This window comes from Pantherophis guttatus, chromosome 2 (assembly GCF_059756535.1).
Source record: "Pantherophis guttatus breed Tessera chromosome 2, ASM5975653v1, whole genome shotgun sequence".
Lineage (NCBI taxonomy): Eukaryota > Metazoa > Chordata > Lepidosauria > Squamata > Colubridae > Pantherophis > Pantherophis guttatus.
Genome location: NC_142064.1, coordinates 138189283 through 138207752, shown reverse-complemented (window position 1 = coordinate 138207752; position 18470 = coordinate 138189283). Strand labels below are relative to the sequence as shown.

The following is an 18470-nucleotide window of genomic DNA, read 5'->3' as shown; positions in this document are numbered from 1 at the left end:
TATGAAAAAATAGAATAATTGAATGAATAACCGTATAGCACGAAGAATCAAATAGCGCAGTGTTGTTATCTCATTCCTACCTCTGCTATAGCCATTGATCTATAATACAAAGTTGTACAGTCTGTATTTTGACAATAGTTACCAAATATTATTTTTTACCAATGAATATAAAACCAGGGAGCAACACTAGGTGCTATGATTCAACATCAAAAATATTAGCCCTTCTTTTCATATATCTGACAATTTATCATGACATTTATGGTTCATAAACAGCCCAAAATAAGGAAATCTACACTCTTTTCCCAGGCTGCAATTTAGAATAGTTTAGGCAGGAATTTCCCATTATATTTGCCGAAGTTATAGACTTTTTCTATTTTTTTTCTAATTCTTTTCCATTTTCCCATTTTCCCCCTTCTGTTCAATCAAGTCCAATTCTCAGAGACTGCCTGGACAAGTACCTGCAGTGTTCTTGGCAAGGTTTTTGGAAGGCCGTTGTCTCCTTCCTAGGGCTGAGAGAAAGTGACTGGCCCAAAGTCACTTATCTGGCTTTGAGCCTGAGTTAGGACTAGAATTCCTGGTTTATTAGCCTGATGCCTTAACCATTACCACTCTCAGATGCCTATGTTAATATCAGTAAAAAGGAACATGTTGCAGAGTGATGATTTTATGGCCAATCATCACACCTGATATCATGATGCCTCTTCTTGTTTCCTCTCTTTCTTTTAAAGAGAGACTGGGAGCATTAAACTTATGCTCCAGCTTTGTTAAGTCATTTCAAAGATCTTTGTTATTATTTGCCAAGCTGAAGGAAAAAGAATCACACACACACACACCTTAATATATATATATATATATATATATATATATATATATATATATATATATATATATATATATATATATATATATATGAAGAATTAGCAACACGTTTGGATCAACATGTTTTACAGCACCAGGTGAATTTCCTTGAATCCTTAGTGAAAAAAAGTCTTAACTACAAGTTTAAGAACTTTTTAAAAATATTTTTTTCCATGGGAAACTGGTTGATATTTTAATAGCTAAAAGGGACAAATATGGAGACTTGACTTCCGACTTTCTTCTGGCTTCCCCATTAGTTTTCTTGAGGGAGGCTGGCAGGGAGAATCAAAAATCCTTCCTTCCTTCCTCCTTCCCTCCCTCTCATTTTGTCATTATCTTTCCTTCCTCCTTCCCTGCTTCCTTCTTTCTCTTTCCTTCCCTCCCTTCCTGTCATTCTGTCATTATCTTCCTTTGGCCCTCCATGCCTCCTTCTCTCTCTCCCTCCCTCGTCATTCTGTCGTCATCCTTCCTCCTTCTCTGCCTCCTTCTCTCTCTCTCTCCTTCCCTCCCTTCCTGTCATTCTGTCATTATCTTCCTTCGGCCCTCCATGCCTCCTTGTCTCTCCCCCTCCCTCCTTGTCATTCTGTCATCATCCTTCCTCCTTCTCTGCCTCCTTCTCTCTCTCTCCTTCCCTCTGTCATTATCTTCCTTCAGCCCTCCTTCTCGCTCCCTCCCTCCCTATCATTATGTCATCATCCTTCCTGCCCCCTTCTCTGCCTCCTCTCTAGCTCCTTCTTCCTTATCTGTCATTCTGTCATTATGTTCCTTTCTTCCTCCTTCCCTTCCCTTCCTAATAGGCAGGTAAACGGATGCTGCTTGGTGGTGGACAGCAAGAGGGAGCAAAAGATTGTGAGATTGGCTGGGAAATTGTCACATTGAAAATGAAGGTCATGTGACTGCAGCAACAGTCTATCAGTGCAACATTAATAAGTAACATTGAAGCAGTCACCACTTCCCCAAATTTCATTCCCCCAGGAGTCATAGGTCCCAGATTTTGGACACATTCTGTAAATTAGCCCATCTGAGGTATCTTGGTTCAAAAATTGTTGCCCTATAATGCAGTGTTTTTCCCACTTAAAGATCATGACTATGAGAATTTATAGATAAGGGAAGAAGATATTATTTTGTTGTATGTTTAGAGAAAGTGATTAGCTATGGTGTTAGAACTGAAGGAAAGTTTATGAAGGAGTTTCTGAGAGGAGACAAAGAGAAAATGATAAATTAATTTTCAGGACATTATTTGAAATTATTTAAGATCAAGATTTTCAATATGTTGTTATTTGTGGTACTTCTTAATGGAATTTTTCTTCATTGAGTTTGTATGACGAGGCTTTAAACATTTGTGTATAAATATGAGATAGAAGAGGGGAAGAAGAGGGTGAAAAAGAAAATGATAATGGGTGGCATATAAATCAAATAAATTAACACTATATTGATAGCTCCTAGTAATAACATATGGCTGTGAAAGTTGGACCATAAGGAAGGCTGAGCATCGAAGAATTGATGTTTCAAATTGATATTTCAAATTGTGTTGGAAAAGACTCTTAAGTCTCTTGGACTGCAAGGAGATCAAATCAATCTATCCTAAAGACAATTAACTCCGACTGTCCTTTGGAAGGATAGATACTAAAGTAGAAGCTCAAATACTTTGACCACCAAATGAGAAGAGAGTTATTGGAAAAGACTTTGATGTTGGGAAAGATTGAAGGCAAAAAGAGAAGGAGATGGCAAAAGATGAGATGGTTAGATAGTGTCATGAATGAAGTGAGCATGAGTTTGGGCAGCTTCAGGGAGACAGTGGAGGACGGAGGGATGGGGTGCTATGGTCATGGGGTTGCGATAAGACACAGCAACTGAACAGCAACAAAATTCTGATAGCTATAAATACAAATGATCTGGAAGCTCTAATAATGGGAGTCAAGGAACATAGTGAAGAAATAGAACTAAAAATGTTAAAAAACCTAAAACCACAGGTACAACAGTTAGTCCTCTAGCTAATAAAGAAGTTATTGGTAGGTAGTGTAGGAAGTTAGCACCCACCCCTGTAGGAAGTTAGCACCCACCCCTTTATTGGAAGAGTGAAATATTTTAGGAAATATGAAAAAGGCAGAATATTATATTTCCCTGGGATAAGCATGTTTGGAAGCAGCTCCCATCTTCCTGCCCCCACCCTTTGTCAATGGGCCATTGAGGCTTGGGCCAGTCTACTCTACATAACAAAGATCTACCTCCTTCAGGCAGAGCCATAGTAGGAATTGACAAAGATAGGATTAGCCTTCAACACAATAGCAACAGAAACTAACACAATGGGACCCATCTAGACAGAGGCTCACCACATGGCACCTGGGAAGATTGCATCAGCCAGCAAGACCCCCACCCCCTGGGAGTCTGACAACCAATCAGGAAACTCTTTCTGGGCCCCAAGAAAGGCAGAGCCAGAGAGAGCATAAAACCTGGAAAACTTGCTGTATCTGCCCCTTTTTCTGTTCAGGAACTCAAGCCATGTGATCCTGTCCACCATTAAACCATCTTTCCAAGCAGTCTCCATGTTTCCAGTGTCTGTTTCCCCACTTGGAGCAGAACCCAGAAGGATGTTTCTTCCAACAATTGGCGAGCCAAATGGGACTCCAAGCTAACCTAACCAATGGACCAGGCCCAGGTAAGCCTCCCTTGCTAGCAGCAGACCCATTGAGTCTGTGGGTATGTTTTCCTGGACCTTGGCCATTTGGAACTAGGTTTTAAAGGGGTTTTGAGTGTTGAGCTCAAAGGCTGCTTGGAAAGAAGGTGAGTACCTCTAAATTTTAATTTTGAAGTATGGAAAAGCATGGGAAATTTGTGTATGCCTGCATGTGTGTGAGTGAAGGCCCTTCTCCCAACCACAGCTGGATCTTGCTTCCTCTGTGCATTTCCTAGCCGCAGAAAGACTAACAGTCTGGACAGCATGGGGGTTTTGCCAGAGCACAGGACCTTCTGTTAGGGAAGGAGGAAGTGTGTGTGTGGGATTCCACCTGGAAAACAGTCTGATTTCACCTCTTTGAGTGACCTCTAGCCGCACCTCTGCCTACTGCTAGCTCCACCGAGCCATGACCGGTAGGATAGAGAAAGCAAGGGGGGGTCACCAAATGTGGAACTTTGTGTTTAAAAGGAATGGAAGCCGAGTGAAAGCCAAGCGTGTGAAGGGGGGGAATAAATTGTAAAAGGGAATCACGGTGTGTCCAGCCCAGACACGGAGATAGTGTGAGGAGGGGCCAGTACTCACTGCTGGGGTCAGCAGGTCCTCCCGGATCCCCTTTTTGGATCTGAAAACTGTGGCGAGTTCCCTACGGAAGGGGCCCGTACTTCGTAAGGGAATCGAAGTCCTTCCCAGAGCTTTTTCTCTGCAAACTTGAGGCGGGCCACCCGGCTAAGCTGAAGTGATCCTTCAGGTGAAAAGATAGGGTCATGGGTAGCGGTAGTTCGCGGGTGGCAGGAACCCCGATTGGAAGAAGTGCTCGAGGCCTGGGACGCCAGGCGGATGCCATTTTAAATGGCATGGATCGGAAACGATCGGAAACGAGCGGGAAAATTGTGTCAAAAATGGGCTTTGCTAAGAGATAACACCGGGAGACAAATTTGGCTAAATAAAGGTACTTAAAAGAAAAGGGAAATATATAAATAGGAATGTTGGGGCTTTTTGTTTATTTTGTTTTGTTTTGTTTGTTTTATTTGTTTGTTTGTCTCTCTGTCTTCTATGCAACCACGTGGTATGTTTCTTAAGATTTGTGCCTTCCCTAATTTAACTGAGATTTATGTGGGAATGATCAGTGTGTGTGAAATCTCAGAGTTCTGCTTTCTTCTCTTTGTCCTTCTTCTTTTTATGTGTGTGTGTCTAAGTCTTTGTGCACCCTCGAGGTAATTGTAACTGTAAAATGTATCTGATCTCTAGAGACAAGAATTTTAAATTGTTAGAAAAGGAAAAAAAAAAAGGTTGAAGCAATGAAAATGGTGGAGAGAGAGAAAAAAGAAAGAAAGAGCCTTTGCCCTGTGTTTGTCTGGCCAACAAACATAGATTAAAGAGAGCATTTCATTTCATTTCTGTTTTTTTTTCTCCTCCTCTCTCTGTATCTTAAAGTAACAACTCAAGTTTATGAGGAAACGTTTTAAGTTCGTTTACAAGGAAAAAAATCAGTCTTGCATTTATTGTATGTGTTTAAATGGGTTTACCTGTTCATCTCTTTCCTGAAGCATGTGAATCCAGTTTTTTCTTATCTGTTGTGTCTCCATTTTGTTGAAACTGCATTATCTGTTTAGTAACTGCAATACTGTTGTGGTGTTTCTTTTCAAACTCTACTTGCAAGCTATCTACACCCCCCCCCATCTCTAATCCTGTTACAATGCCTTTCCTGGGAAGATTACCCACAAAAGGGGGGAGGGGACCCTGTTCTCATGTCTTTCAGCCCTGCACAGATGACTCTGCAACTGTGGAAGCAGAGCACATGGATCCAGATGCTGCCTCCAAAGGAGACCTTCCATCTGTTTGAACCAGGAATTGGGTTTGAATCCAGCCTCCACTGAAAGTCATCACAGCAACCAGAGTGGAGCAGATCTTCCCAAGCCTGACTGACCAGCCTTACCACCAAGCATGCTACCCAGCAGACATTAAAGAAAAGACCCTGAGATGTATAAGTAAAGACCAAAAGACTCTTTTCAATCCTCAGAAGACAGCTGGAAAGACTATGGGGAGGGTGGAAATTCATTGTAAGGTTTTCTTTCTTGTCTCATTTATATTGTAATCAGTTTATTGTAAGAATTGTATTTGGGAGTGATTGCCACAGCAAGTTATGTACACTCTAGATTTCTGTCTGGTGGAGAGGAGAAATATGTCCAAAATGTTTGTATTGTCTGTATTGTAAAAGTAGCTGCATACACATGCACACACAGAGAGACACACTATTCAGAATTAGATTGAAACTATTCCCTTCACTTACCTCCACACAAAGCTTCTCCTAGGTTGATTTTTGCTCTGTAGCACTAAAAGCCCAAGTAGTCATATCTCCCTGCTAATTCCATGGGGAAGGAAGCAATCCCCCTCAGGCAATTCCATCACTTGAAGAGATAGCAGAAAAGTGATCTCCAAAACCCAAGCCCTGACTGTGACTTACAAATGATGCTGCCCAGTTGCCCAGTAAAGCATGATATGTTGCGCTGGTGGTCTCATGAGTAGAAGTCCCAGGGCTCATTGTGTGTAACACCAAAAAAAACCAAAAACCTGGATATTGTACACTGGCTAACCTCAATTTGGACTCGCAAATCCTGGATGCACTAAAGTAAGAGCTAGGGCAGGTTCAGTAACCAACCCATGAAATGGGCAGCCTGTAATTTAAAGGAAAACCATGGCTGTGAAAAATTTTGGGACATGTGCTTGCTTGAAACCTGACTGGAAGCTCACAAAAAGTAATATCTGAAGTCTGAAATTAATTGGCATGGAAAATTGGATACTGTAAAATTCTTACCAGAACTTTTCTCCTGGCTGCTAGACCTTCATGGTTGAAAGCTTTTGGAAGCCACTGAAGGAATCCTTTTCTGTTGCCTCTATCAATGCCTTCCCCTTTGCATTAGAACAATTAAAAGCACCCATCAAGCCTCCTTGACCTGATCAATTTTAATCTTTTGCCAAGAACTTGTTTCAAAACTCACGTTTTGAAAAAAAAAAAAGTAGGGATTGTAGGAAGTTAGCACCCACCCCTTTATTGGAAGAGTGAAATATTTTAGGAAATATGAAAAAGGCAGAATATTATATTTCCCTGGGATAAGCATGTTTGGAAGCAGCTCCCATCTTCCTGCCCCCACCCTTTGTCAATGGGCCATTGAGGCTTGGGCCAGTCTACTCTACATAACAAAGATCTACCTCCTTCAGGCAGAGCCATAGTAGGAATTGACAAAGATAGGATTAGCCTTCAACACAATAGCAACAGAAACTAACACAATGGGACCCATCTAGACAGAGGCTCACCACATGGCACCTGGGAAGATTGCATCAGCCAGCAAGACCCCCACCCCCTGGGAGTCTGACAACCAATCAGGAAACTCTTTCTGGGCCCCAAGAAAGGCAGAGCCAGAGAGAGCATAAAACCTGGAAAACTTGCTGTATCTGCCCCTTTTTCTGTTCAGGAACTCAAGCCATGTGATCCTGTCCACCATTAAACCATCTTTCCAAGCAGTCTCCATGTTTCCAGTGTCTGTTTCCCCACTTGGAGCAGAACCCAGAAGGATGTTTCTTCCAACACCCCTTTCCTGGAAGAGTGAAATATTTTAGGAAATATGAAAAAGGCAGAATATTATATTTCCCTAGGATAAGCATGTTTTGAAGCAGCTCCCATCTTCCTGCCCCCTCCCTTTGCCAATGGGCCATTAAGGCCTCAGCATCCCATCTGCAACACAAAGGACCCATCTAGCAACAGAAACTCACCACATGGCACCTGGGAAGATTACATCAGACAGCAAGGCTAGCTAAGACCCCCAACCCCTGGGAGTCTGACAACAAATCAGGATACTCTTCCTGTGCCCCAGGAAGTTCAAAGCTCAGAGAGGGCATAAAACCAAGGCACACCCACCATCTTGGCCCCTTTTCTGTTCAGGAACTCAAGCCATGTGATCCTGTCCACCATTAAACCATCTTTCCAAGCAGCCTCCATGTTTCCAGTGTCTGTTTCCCCACTTGGAGCAGAACCTAGAAGGATGTTTCTTCCAACAGTAGCATATACTTTTTAACACTGACTATGAACAATAAAGGAACCAGGAAGGGTTACGGTAGCAATAAAGTCATTGGAAAAGATATTCATATGCCATGATGTGTCCATACCTACAAGGATCAGAACCAAGCAGGCAGTAGTTTTTCCTCTGAAACTCTGTGGAAACAAAAATTGGACTTTGAAGAATCTATCCTGGTTCTTCCAAGCATTGATGTTTTTGAGCTTTAATATTTGAGAAGACTCTTGAGAATACCATGGACAGCAAAGAAAAAAAAAAAACTTTTGGCTTGTATAACAAATCAATGTAGAGTTCTCACTTGAGACACAAATGATCAGGTTCAAACTATCATATTTTGGATACATTATATGACACACATGTCTTTTGAGAAGCCCAAAGAACGATGAGAACTATGGAAGAAGTCAATCAGCAACAACATGGATGGATGGATACGTGATAGGTACACTCTAGGAACTATAAAGGGCCAGGCTGGGGATAGAACTTCCTGAGAACGGTTATCTATATGGTTACTAAGAATTAGTACTGATGTTCCAGCATTTAATCAATCAGGTTATCAGGTCTATATATAAAGCCCAGTGTCATTTCTTGGAAATTAAGATCATTCTGGAAATTGGCATTTTAATTCACAGCATATTAATTCCTACATATTTCTTTAAAAACAATAATCAAAGGCACAAGGGGCAGGATGGCAGTCACTGAGCACAAAAGAATTATTTATCTGCATATTGGAGCTCAAAGGACTCCATATTGCCTATCTTCTTAACAGAATGTGAAGAAGGGGTCATGGCCGGCTCAGTAGGCAAAAGGGGAAATGCAAATCCTAGGTGTTTGTCTGAGCTAATTTGTCAACCTTTGTTGCTTAACTAAGTTTCTGCCTGACCTAGTCTTTCTGAATGGATTACCAAATTTGCATTTCTAAAAGCTGGCCTCCTCAGTTTCTGCTTGGGGTAGAGAAACTGGGGCTGGTTTCTGCCTCTCTTAAGGGTTGTTTTTCCCCCATTTCTCCTCTAGAGGAAATATTCTATCCTTCCTTTTTAATATCCCCCAAAATATTTCATTCTTGGCTTCCCACACCACCCATAACACCAACTCTACTTTTTGCCATCAATTCCAGGTACAGACCCTGAGCACCTCCTGATCTGTCAAGTGAATCCAACAAACCTAAAACCAAAGTGATTGGCGCTCGCTTCCTCTGCACAAGTGGCAGGGGTTGAAGAAACAAGCGAGTAAGCCTGGTCCAGACAGAACCAAAGTGTATTCTGTGATCAAAATACAGGAATGCTTGAAATCTAAAAAGAGATTTAAGCCCATTTTCTTTGCAGCTGGTTTAAGGCTGCAGTGCAGAAATGCTCTAAAGAGGGAGCATTTACAGAGCTTTATAGGTTGAACATTACAGAGGAAGGTTGTTTTTGATGGGTGCTTTGGCAGATTCAAAGAAGAGCGTTCTTAGCATTTTCCCCAACTTGATCCAGGTATTTCTATCGAAGGCCACGTGCATTTTGTGCCACCTTTTTTCCAACCAGACCTTGGAAATTTTCCACTCTTCCTTGCATCATTATAGAAAAGGAAGAGGCAGCCTCTGAATGCGGGTATTGCACTGATTCAGTGAGGCAGGAAAGTACAGAAGAGCTCTTCGATTGTGCTTGAGATTAAAAATACACTTTTAAAAATCCGATAATTGTTCCCGCCTGGTGGGAAAACTTTTCTGACACTGTGTCACTATTGTGTATGGGCGAGGCTCCCGTGTTTGCTGCTACATGCCTCAAAGACATGAAACGACCTCACTCCTGGCCGGTGTGGTGGAGGAGAGGAAAGAGGGAAAGAATTTCTCTTTAATTGGCTGAGTCACATGCGTGACGGCGGCTTTTGTTTTGTCCCTTTCGAATTTCCGTCCTTCCTCCTTTTTAACGCGGCGAAGGGAAAAGAGCGTCCTCTTACGTTGTACGGGCTAACACGACGTCTTCGCTGATTGGATCCTCTCCCACGAGGTCCCTCTGGTGATTGGTCGAGACGCGCGCGGCTGCTTTCGTCCCCCAAGCGAGCTTCGGAGAGGTGGACGCGGGACAAGAAATGAGGACGGTTCGGGTTGCTATAGCTGCGGGGAAGAGGCCGAGGAGGTGAGGAAGCGGAAACGGCCGAAGCGAACCAGGACAAGCAAAGCATTGTGGGTAATGCTTCCCTCTCTTTCCCCCCCTCCCTCCTTTTGGAGAGCGGAGTTTGTGTATCGTTTCCCGAAAGGATGGGCGTTGTATAAGAAGCGCTTAACGTCTTGAATATTACGGCCCCGAGGAATCGGGGTTGTGGGAGTAGGAAGTTATGCGAACAACTTCCCGTAGCCTCACTTTTCCGCGGTGGGTTATGGGCGTTATGGGTTAGCTTCTTGATTTGGGCCGACATAGACTACGGAGGCCAGTCTTGCGAGGTGTCCCTGATCCGAAATGGCGAGGGGTTGGTTCTGCTCATCTCAGCCGCTTCTACTCAGCTTTTCCTCGAGGTCGCCAAAGCGCATCAATTCTTCAGATGAAATTGAACTACAACTCTTTTAACAGCAGAGGTCTTCAAACTTGGCCGCTTTAAGACTTGTGGACTTCAACTCCCAGAATCCTCCAGCCAGCTATGCTATGCTGTGCTGGCTGGAGAATTCTGGGAGTTGAAGTCCACAAATCTTAAAGCGGCCAAGTTTGAAGACCTGTTTTAACAGCTCGAGCAGCGCAGCCAGTGATGAGGGATGCTGGGAATTGTAGTTCCAAGAGAGAGAAAGCAGTGGTCTTTTTATGTGGCAGCTGGCCGTTTGGAAGGGAATAATCCACCAGTCTCTCACAACATACAGCTGTCACAGTGCCATCCTTCGCATACCTAATAAAAGAAGTGTGTGTGTGTGTGTGGGGGGTTATTCCTTTGGGTCTGTTCTCCCCCCCTCTTTCTGTTCTTCCTGGAAATAACACTAAAATGGTGATAATGTGTTTGTAGACGCTAACTACAAAAAACAAAACTTACAATTTTCCCTGAGGAAAATTCTCAGGGACGACTCCCACCCTGGTCGCCACTTCTTTACCCTCCTAGTACCATCGGGAAGGAAATATAGAAGCATAGCCAGCCGCACAAACAAGCGGAAGGACAGTTTTTATTTGTGGGCTGTCAGACTCCTGAATGCAAAATAACATCATAACTACCACTGGTGGGTTTCAAATTTTTTTACTACCAGTTCTGTGGGTGTGGCTTGGTGGGCGTGGCATGGCTTGGTGGGCGTGGCAGGGGAAGGATACTGTAAAATCTCCATTCCCACCCCACTCCAGGGAAAGGATATTGCAAAATCCCCATTTCCTCCTGATCAGCTGGGACTTGAGAGGCAGAGAATAGATGGGGCCAGTCAGAATTTTTACTACTGGTTCTCCGAACTACTCAAAATTTCCGCTACCAGTTCTCCAGAACTGGTCAGAACCTGCTGAAGCCCACCTCTGATAACTATGTAGTACGATGGACTTGCAGGGCCGGCGTAATGTGCAGCATGTTTATTTATTTATTTATTTATTTATTAAATTTATATACCGCCCTATTCCTAAAGGACTCAGGGCGGTGAACAGCGAACGATAAAAATACATGTAATACAAACGTTAATAAAAAAACCAATTAAAATATACTAAACACTCTGGTCCTAGATAATTCAAGACATCCCAGTTTAAAATAAAATCAAAAAGCAATATAAAGGGAAAGTTAGGCCAGGCCGGCCTGCTGAAACAGGAATGTTTTGAGGGCACGGCGGAAAGTGCGCAGATCCGGAATCTTCTGTATCTCTGGGGGGAGCTTGTTCCAGATGGTGGGTGCCCTCACAGAAAAGGCTCTCCCCCTGGGGGCCGCCAGTCGACACTGTTTGGCTGACGGCATCCTGAGAAGCCCCTCTCTATGGGAGCGTACTGGGCGGTGAGAGGCTATTGGTGGCAGAAGGCGGTCTCGTAAGTACCCCGGTCCTAAGCCATGGAGCGCTCTAAAGGTGGTAACTAAGACCTTGAAGCGCACCCGGAAGACCACAGGGAGCCAGTGCAGCTCGCGCAGGAGGGGAGCCACATGGGAGCGCCATGCTGCTCCCATAACTACCCGCGCGGCCGCATTCTGGACCAGCTGGAGCCTCTGGGTGCTCCTCAAGGGGAGCCCCATGTTCACACTAATGCAATAGGACTGGGTGTTTTGTTAATATGATTTATTGGGTTAGGGGGTTTTCTGATTCACTGTGAGTTGTATTGTGTTGTGGGGGGGGGGTGAGTTGTATTGTGTTGTGAGGGTGTTGCAGAAAATCAAAGGACTCAGACTTCGAGATCAAGAGAAGCTTTATTTTGGCCAAAGGTTCAGACAGAAAAGATAGCCATCTAACATCTGAACAACGTTCTGATTAAGACAAGCATTCTTATAGTCTTCAAAAGGAGCAAAACACGGAAATATGTTAGATCATTCCCACTGGCAAAGAAGCTGATTATATCTTGCATCTGAGACAAAGGTATCATGCAAGAAATCCTAGTTTCATATTGACTGATATGGTTTTAGCTTCTACGCTTTGCCTCAGAGGTGAAAAAGCTAGCCGACTCAGTGGTTTGACAGTTTGAACTCAGAAAATGTCTCTTACAATATCTAGGTGAAGGGACCTTTAGAAGTCATCCAAACCAACCCCGTATCATTTTACTCTTATGTCCAAATCTCACTTTATGTCCTACTTTAGTGGGGTGCACTGAGGAAGCTCAACCAATCTCATTGTACATATGTTGTGCACTGATAATAAAGATTTGAACTGAATTTGAAAATTGTGTACAATGTAACCTGATAGCAAACAACACTCCTTACTAGCACCAATGAGGATTACCTAGTTAGGGTAAAGGAAACGTCTGCAAGAAAATAAGCAAACTCAAGAGAGTATCAAGGAAACACACACACACAAACCCATTTCAACAAATATTAAGTTACAAATATTCACCTTTATCAGTAACAAAATGTTTTGTTTATTAGATTTGTGTGTGCCGCCATGTTGACTAGAAGTCAACTCAGGGAGGCTTACAAACACTAAAAACTGGAAAACATTAAAACAATTTATTAGTAATATTACTATTACTATTGATTATGAAATTTACAATTGAAAGATGAGGAGGAAGGCAGCACAATGTACATGGAGAGGTGAGACCTTCTCTTAATCCAATGGCCACCTTCAAGTGGTGCATCCCCATTGGGGGTCAACTGGCAGAGCCAAATCTTCAGGACCTTTTGGGAAGCCAGAAGAGAGGGCATGGATCACATCTGAGGGAGTGGGATGGTGGTGGGTGTACATCATTCTACAGTGCAAGCATTATAGCAGAAACGGCTCTTCTGGATCCTGTCAGCTGAAAATCTTTGGCCAACGGGGCTCGCAGTATGCTTTTTCTGCCGGCATGGGTGGTTCCTCAGAGAACCTGGGCCCATGTCATGAAGGGCTGTAAAGGTGATAACCATCACCTTGAATTGTACCTGGATTCAAGCTAGCATTCACTAACATGGGCCAACCTATGCCCCCTCCCCCCAAAAAAACCCTGCCTGCCTCATTCTGCACTAGTTGTAATTTCTGAATACTCTTCAAAGGTAACCCCGTATAGTCTGCATTGCAGTAGTGCAGGCATGAAAGGATCAGGGCTTGAGTGATTGAGCATTTTTAAGTGTGGTTTTTCCCAAAAATAGGGGAAGATGTGTTAAGACTACAATTCCCCAATTCCAGTTAGTATAGCAATTTATAACTTAAGTTATGTATTTGGGAATTTTGATTCTGTGTCAGAGAGTTGAAGGTAAATTGACATATAACACTTCCTTAAGGAAGAAGTTGGTTCTGCTTAATTGTGAGACATGCATGTTTAATTAGAAATAAATCTCACAGAGTACAACTACTAGAGGTACTCCCCAAAATTGGTGGCTGCACAACACAACTTTATTTTTGTTTCCAGTATATCTCAGTTTCTTCACTGACAATTAATGTACACTTAATACATTTAGGCTATACATTTTAGTATTAGAGAAATTTTATTATGTTTTTTCCTAGGCTTTACTACTGATTTAGTTTCTAGTTGAAAAACAGACAACATATTTGGTCCAATTTTGTTTCATACTGTGGTGCTAAGATAAATCAGACTTTAGGACAGCTTTTGTGATATGTCTGATAGCTGAATATTATTTTCTTCCAAGTTAAAGCTGGATGCATAATCCACTATTATGCATCTAAAGGTTGAGTTCTGGATCGTAAATAATTTATTAAGAGAGCCACTTTGGGGTAGTGATTAAGGTGCTGGCCTAGAAACAAAAAGACTGAATTCTAGTTCTATCTTAGGCATGAAAGCCAGTCACACTCAGGCCAACCTACCTTATAGGGTTGTTGTTGTGGGGAAAATAGGAAGAGGAAGAAGTATTAGGTTTGTTTGACACCTTGAGTTATTTATAAAGTAATGGGAAAAATCTAATGGATTATACTGTGTTTTCCTGAAAATAAGACCGGGTCTTATTTTCTTTTGACCCCCCCCCCCCCAAAAACGGCTAGGCCTTCTTTTTGGGAAGGTCTTTTTTTTTGAGGTGCAGGAGGCGGTGAGCATGGTCAACTCATGGCTGCTCGGCCCTTTAACTACGGCCCACGGATCAGCTGAGCCAGTGAAGGCCGGGAGTTTTGTCTCTCCAGGCGCCTGGAGATGTTTCCGGTGCACACTTGCCCTGCCCATGGCACCAGGCAACCTGGTAGCTGAGGGCCCCTATGTTCCGCAGCTCGCCTTGTGGCTATGGAGCAGGCAGCGACCATGGTTTGTGCTCTGGTGTTGCTCAGGCTACTGCTGCAGTGGGGCAGAAAGCCATGCGGCCTGTCTGAATTGGCTCCCCCCCTGCCTTGGTACCCGATTTCCGGTACCCAGTTTCCAGCTCCCTTGCATTTCTCATCATTGTGCGCAGGAAAGCAAGTTTGTGCGACTACCTTAAAAAAAGTTCAATCAATCAATTCCAACTTCTTGCCCTCCGAAGTTGGATCGGATCTCTCCCCCGCTCCCCGAGTGGCAGTGGCAGTGGCAGAGCTTCAGTGCCTGGCTGGTGGAGAGCTTGTCACCCACCCTGCTTGGTGGCCCAACCACTGCTGGGACACTTCTCGACTGCGGCAGGCCCCATGCTGCTACACTGAGTCCAGTGCTTTTCGGGCCTTGACAGGCGCTGCAACTCTCATTCCGGCTGTGCGGGGGATGGCAGCGGGGGAGGCGGCATGACTCCACCAGTGGCCATTTGCGAAGGGGTCCTGGCAGGCTGGTGCCACTCAGGAGGTTTTAAATCTGCGATGATTCAACCTGGCCAGGCAGGAGCAATCCTGCAGCGCTGCCAATAGCAACACTGCCAGGAGGGCAAAGAGGCCAGCAGCAGCATGGGCAGCCACTTGGCCATTTAAAGATTTGTGGATTTCAACTCCCAGAACTTCCCACAGTCCCCCCCTCCCCCATCAGCTCCTTCCCCTTTCTAGATTGGGATAGCTTGCGCCCACCAGGTCTGTTGGGTTTGGAAGCTCGATCGCACCCCACGAGGGATCCTCCACCCTAGCGGACGGTTGTCTGTGAAAACTGAAATGGACAGATGGAGGAGGGGAAGGGGAAGAAGGGGACGAGAAAACATGGACCTTTCTCAGTACAAAGCTTCACAGAAAACAAATCAAACCGTGATGAGGGGGTGGGATTTTCCTGTGAGTATAGTGTTAAAAGTTAACATTTCAGAAATGTTACTTGCAGAGGTCTCCTGGTGCAATGCTCTGCTGCAGCTTAGAGCATACCTCCACCTTCCCTGCAGAGGATTGCAAGGCTGGAGGCTTCGCCTTGCTCCGATTAACAGGAAAATCATCCCACCCTCCGTTTCCCTGCTGATCGTTCTATCCTTGGGGAGCTGTGCACAGACGCACATCCCAAAAATGCTCCCTCCGAAGCCTTCAGCCTTTCAATCCTGCGCAGGGAAGGTGGAGGTTTGCTCTGAAGCTGTGGCAGACCATTGCACTGGGAGGCCTCCACAGAGAGACAGAATGAGAGGCAGCTCCCGGCCCTTGCTGGGTCAGCTGATCTGCGGGCCGTGATTAAAGGACCAAGCCTCCATGAGGTGACCGGGGAAGGGAAGGGCTGCCTCCTGTGCCCCCCTTCACTAGGGTTTATTTTTGGGGCTTATATTACGCCCATCCCAAAAAATCAGGCTAGGGCTTATTTTCGGGAAAACACGGTATCGTTCTATTTAATGCCTTTATGTTTTTGATCTGACAATGCCTCTTTTTTGAAAACAGCCATTAGAATAATTCAAGTCCAGCTATAGCAGATGCCCTTCTCAGGATGCTACATCTCATTTAATTAGTATTAAATTATTAATACTAGCTGCAGTTTTTTAATTCCATTTTTTAAATGAGTAGTGCAGTTTGGTTTTTTTTTAATCAAGTTTGATTGTTTCCCCCCCACTCCACATTCACCTGCATATTTTATGAACAGAGTATTGGCCATATCATATCTTACACAACTTATCATATCCAAATACATTTTGCTTGGACCCTCTACGCATGGCAGGAGAGAAAGTTGAACACCTTTCATATGCGCTGTCTCCGATGAATTCTTGGCATCACCTGGCAGGACAAAGTTCCAAATAGCACAGTCTTGGAAGGTGTTGGAATTTCTAGCATGTATACACTATTGAAACAGCGACATCTACGCTGTCTGGGGCATGTCGTGAGAATGGCTGATGGTCGGATTCCGAAAGATCTCCTGTATGGAGAATTAGTGCAGGGAAAGTGCTTCAGAGGGAGACCACAGCTGGGATATAAGGATATCAGCAAGAGGGACCTAAAGGCCCGGGGAATGGACATTAACAACTGGGAAACCTTGACCTCCGATCGTTCAGCTTGGAGGCTAAAGATGCAGCATGGCGTTCTCCAATTCGAAGAGACACTTGTTCGGCAGGCTGAGGCAAAGAGGCAGTCCCGGAACCACCGAAATCTGGGGGCTGGGCAGGGGACATAATGTATCTGCCCTCAGTGTGGAAGGGATTGCCACTCTCGAATTGGCCTTTTTAGTCACACTAGATGCTGTTATGGACCTCTTTCCAGAGCACGATACCATAGTCTCTTGAGACTGAAGGATGCCAATGAGTTACAGTTTCTGCCAAAACCTTCTTTTTCCATGTTTTTTGATCATATCTTATCATTTCTATGCTTATTTATATAAACAACATCTTCATTCGCCCTCAAGTTCTAATTACTCTATTTTTACTCTTATTTATTCTCTTCTATTTTTTAGTAATTCATTCTTTATCTGCTGCAGTTTTTTAATTCCATTTTTTAAATGAGTAGTGCATAGTTTTGAGAGTAAACCACCTTGAATTCAGTAGTGAATATATGCCGAGTATATTTATCCGAATGTTCAGTTTAAAAAATGGTCATGTAATTCTTCAGGAAATAATTGTACAGCAGTATACGATATCACCATAGATAGCATGAGAATAAATAAGACAAGGAAAAACCAATGCCTGCTTCTGGAATTATTTCCAACCCCTCAATAGTAGCTTGGATAAGTGTCACATGACCAAGAGGAGGGGCTTAGAATGGAGTAGCCAGCATGGACACCTAAAGAACGCATTGCTCAACATAGAAATGGAATGTATGAGATAACACAAAAAATATTTCAAAAAAAAAAAAAAAGAAAGAAAAGAATGGAGTAGCCAGCAACATTTTAATGCACTGTGCAACTGCCTCCACTACAAGGATACATTGAGGGAAAAATTAGGCCTTTTTTGTTGTCTACAGCAGTCTTTCTTTTTCTGGCTTCTCTCTTCCCTTCCTCTCCTCCACACACATTCTGTTTAGTTAGGGAGAACTATCTTGCTTTTGGAAAATCAGCCTTTTTACATAACTTCTTTCCAATATTCTGTTGGGTTAAAATTGCATGTTACTCATAATTTATTCCCTTATCTGGAGTTATTGTATGTAATCCTTCGTCTCACTTTCTTTCTTAGATTGTGACCTTTGAGTGTAAGATTTGAACATGAGCAATCTTCTCTGATCAGAAATGGAATGCACTAGTATTGTAGATAGTCTCTGCCTGCTTTTCTAAAGACTTCTATTGATAATTAGGATAACCAGATTGCTTGACACGTGTACATAACTCAGTTGATTTTATTTTACACTTTGGTTCAAATTTAGGACTAAGAGAAGAGCTTATTGTACTCATTAAGTGAATATTTCTACCATATTTATATTAAATGGGAAATTAAGGATTGTATTTTTTCCCCTCCGCTATACAGATAAACACCCACCATGAATTTTGAAGGTCTTGATCCAGCCCTTGCAGAATATGTTCCTTCCCTACATCCTGCCCTAGATCCACACCTCAACCCAAGCCTGTTACAGAATGTGGAGCTGGATCCAGAGGGGGTCCCTCTGGAAGGCATCGCTGTGCCTGACTCAGTGCATATCATGGAGGGCATGTATTCTGAACTCCACACTGTTGTTTCAGAAGTGGGTGTACCTGTTTCCTTCTCCCACTTTGACCTACATGAAGAAATGCTCTGGGTGGGAAACCATGGAGTAAGTAGATTTTTTTTGTTTGTGTGCCAGGTTTGATTAAAATTGATTATATGTTTGTATTAGACCATTCTCTGAGGAAGGATGGACTTCAAATTAACTTGGTGGCCTTGATGGATGATTTTAGGAAAAGATAGAATACAGTCTTTGATACTGAAACAGATGTAATTTCCAAAATCCATTGCCGTATTTTTTTCCAATATTTCCAATATTTCCAATATTTAACCGCCTGCGGTTAAATACTGTGTAATTTGGAAATTACACAGATCAATTTGGAATTAAGGCCCAA

The 18470-nt window shown here is 43.3% G+C and overlaps 1 protein-coding gene across 3 annotated transcripts in view; it reads left to right on the top strand.

Moving 5' to 3' along the window:
- The first annotated feature begins 9558 nt into the window (after positions 1-9558).
- The window catches only part of PAN2 (poly(A) specific ribonuclease subunit PAN2), a 42455-nt gene continuing 33543 nt past the window's right edge, over positions 9559-18470 (top strand). Inside the window, exons 1-2 of one of the 3 annotated variants that reach the window (XM_034412363.3) lie at positions 9559-9772; positions 17902-18184. In XM_034412363.3, the coding sequence (XP_034268254.2) occupies positions 17915-18184 (270 nt within the window). In that variant the 5' untranslated portion in view covers positions 9559-9772; positions 17902-17914. Of the gene's footprint in view, positions 9777-17901; positions 18185-18470 lie in introns of all 3 variants that reach the window. The other 2 variants (XM_034412364.3, XM_034412365.3) reach the window with 2 other exon arrangements.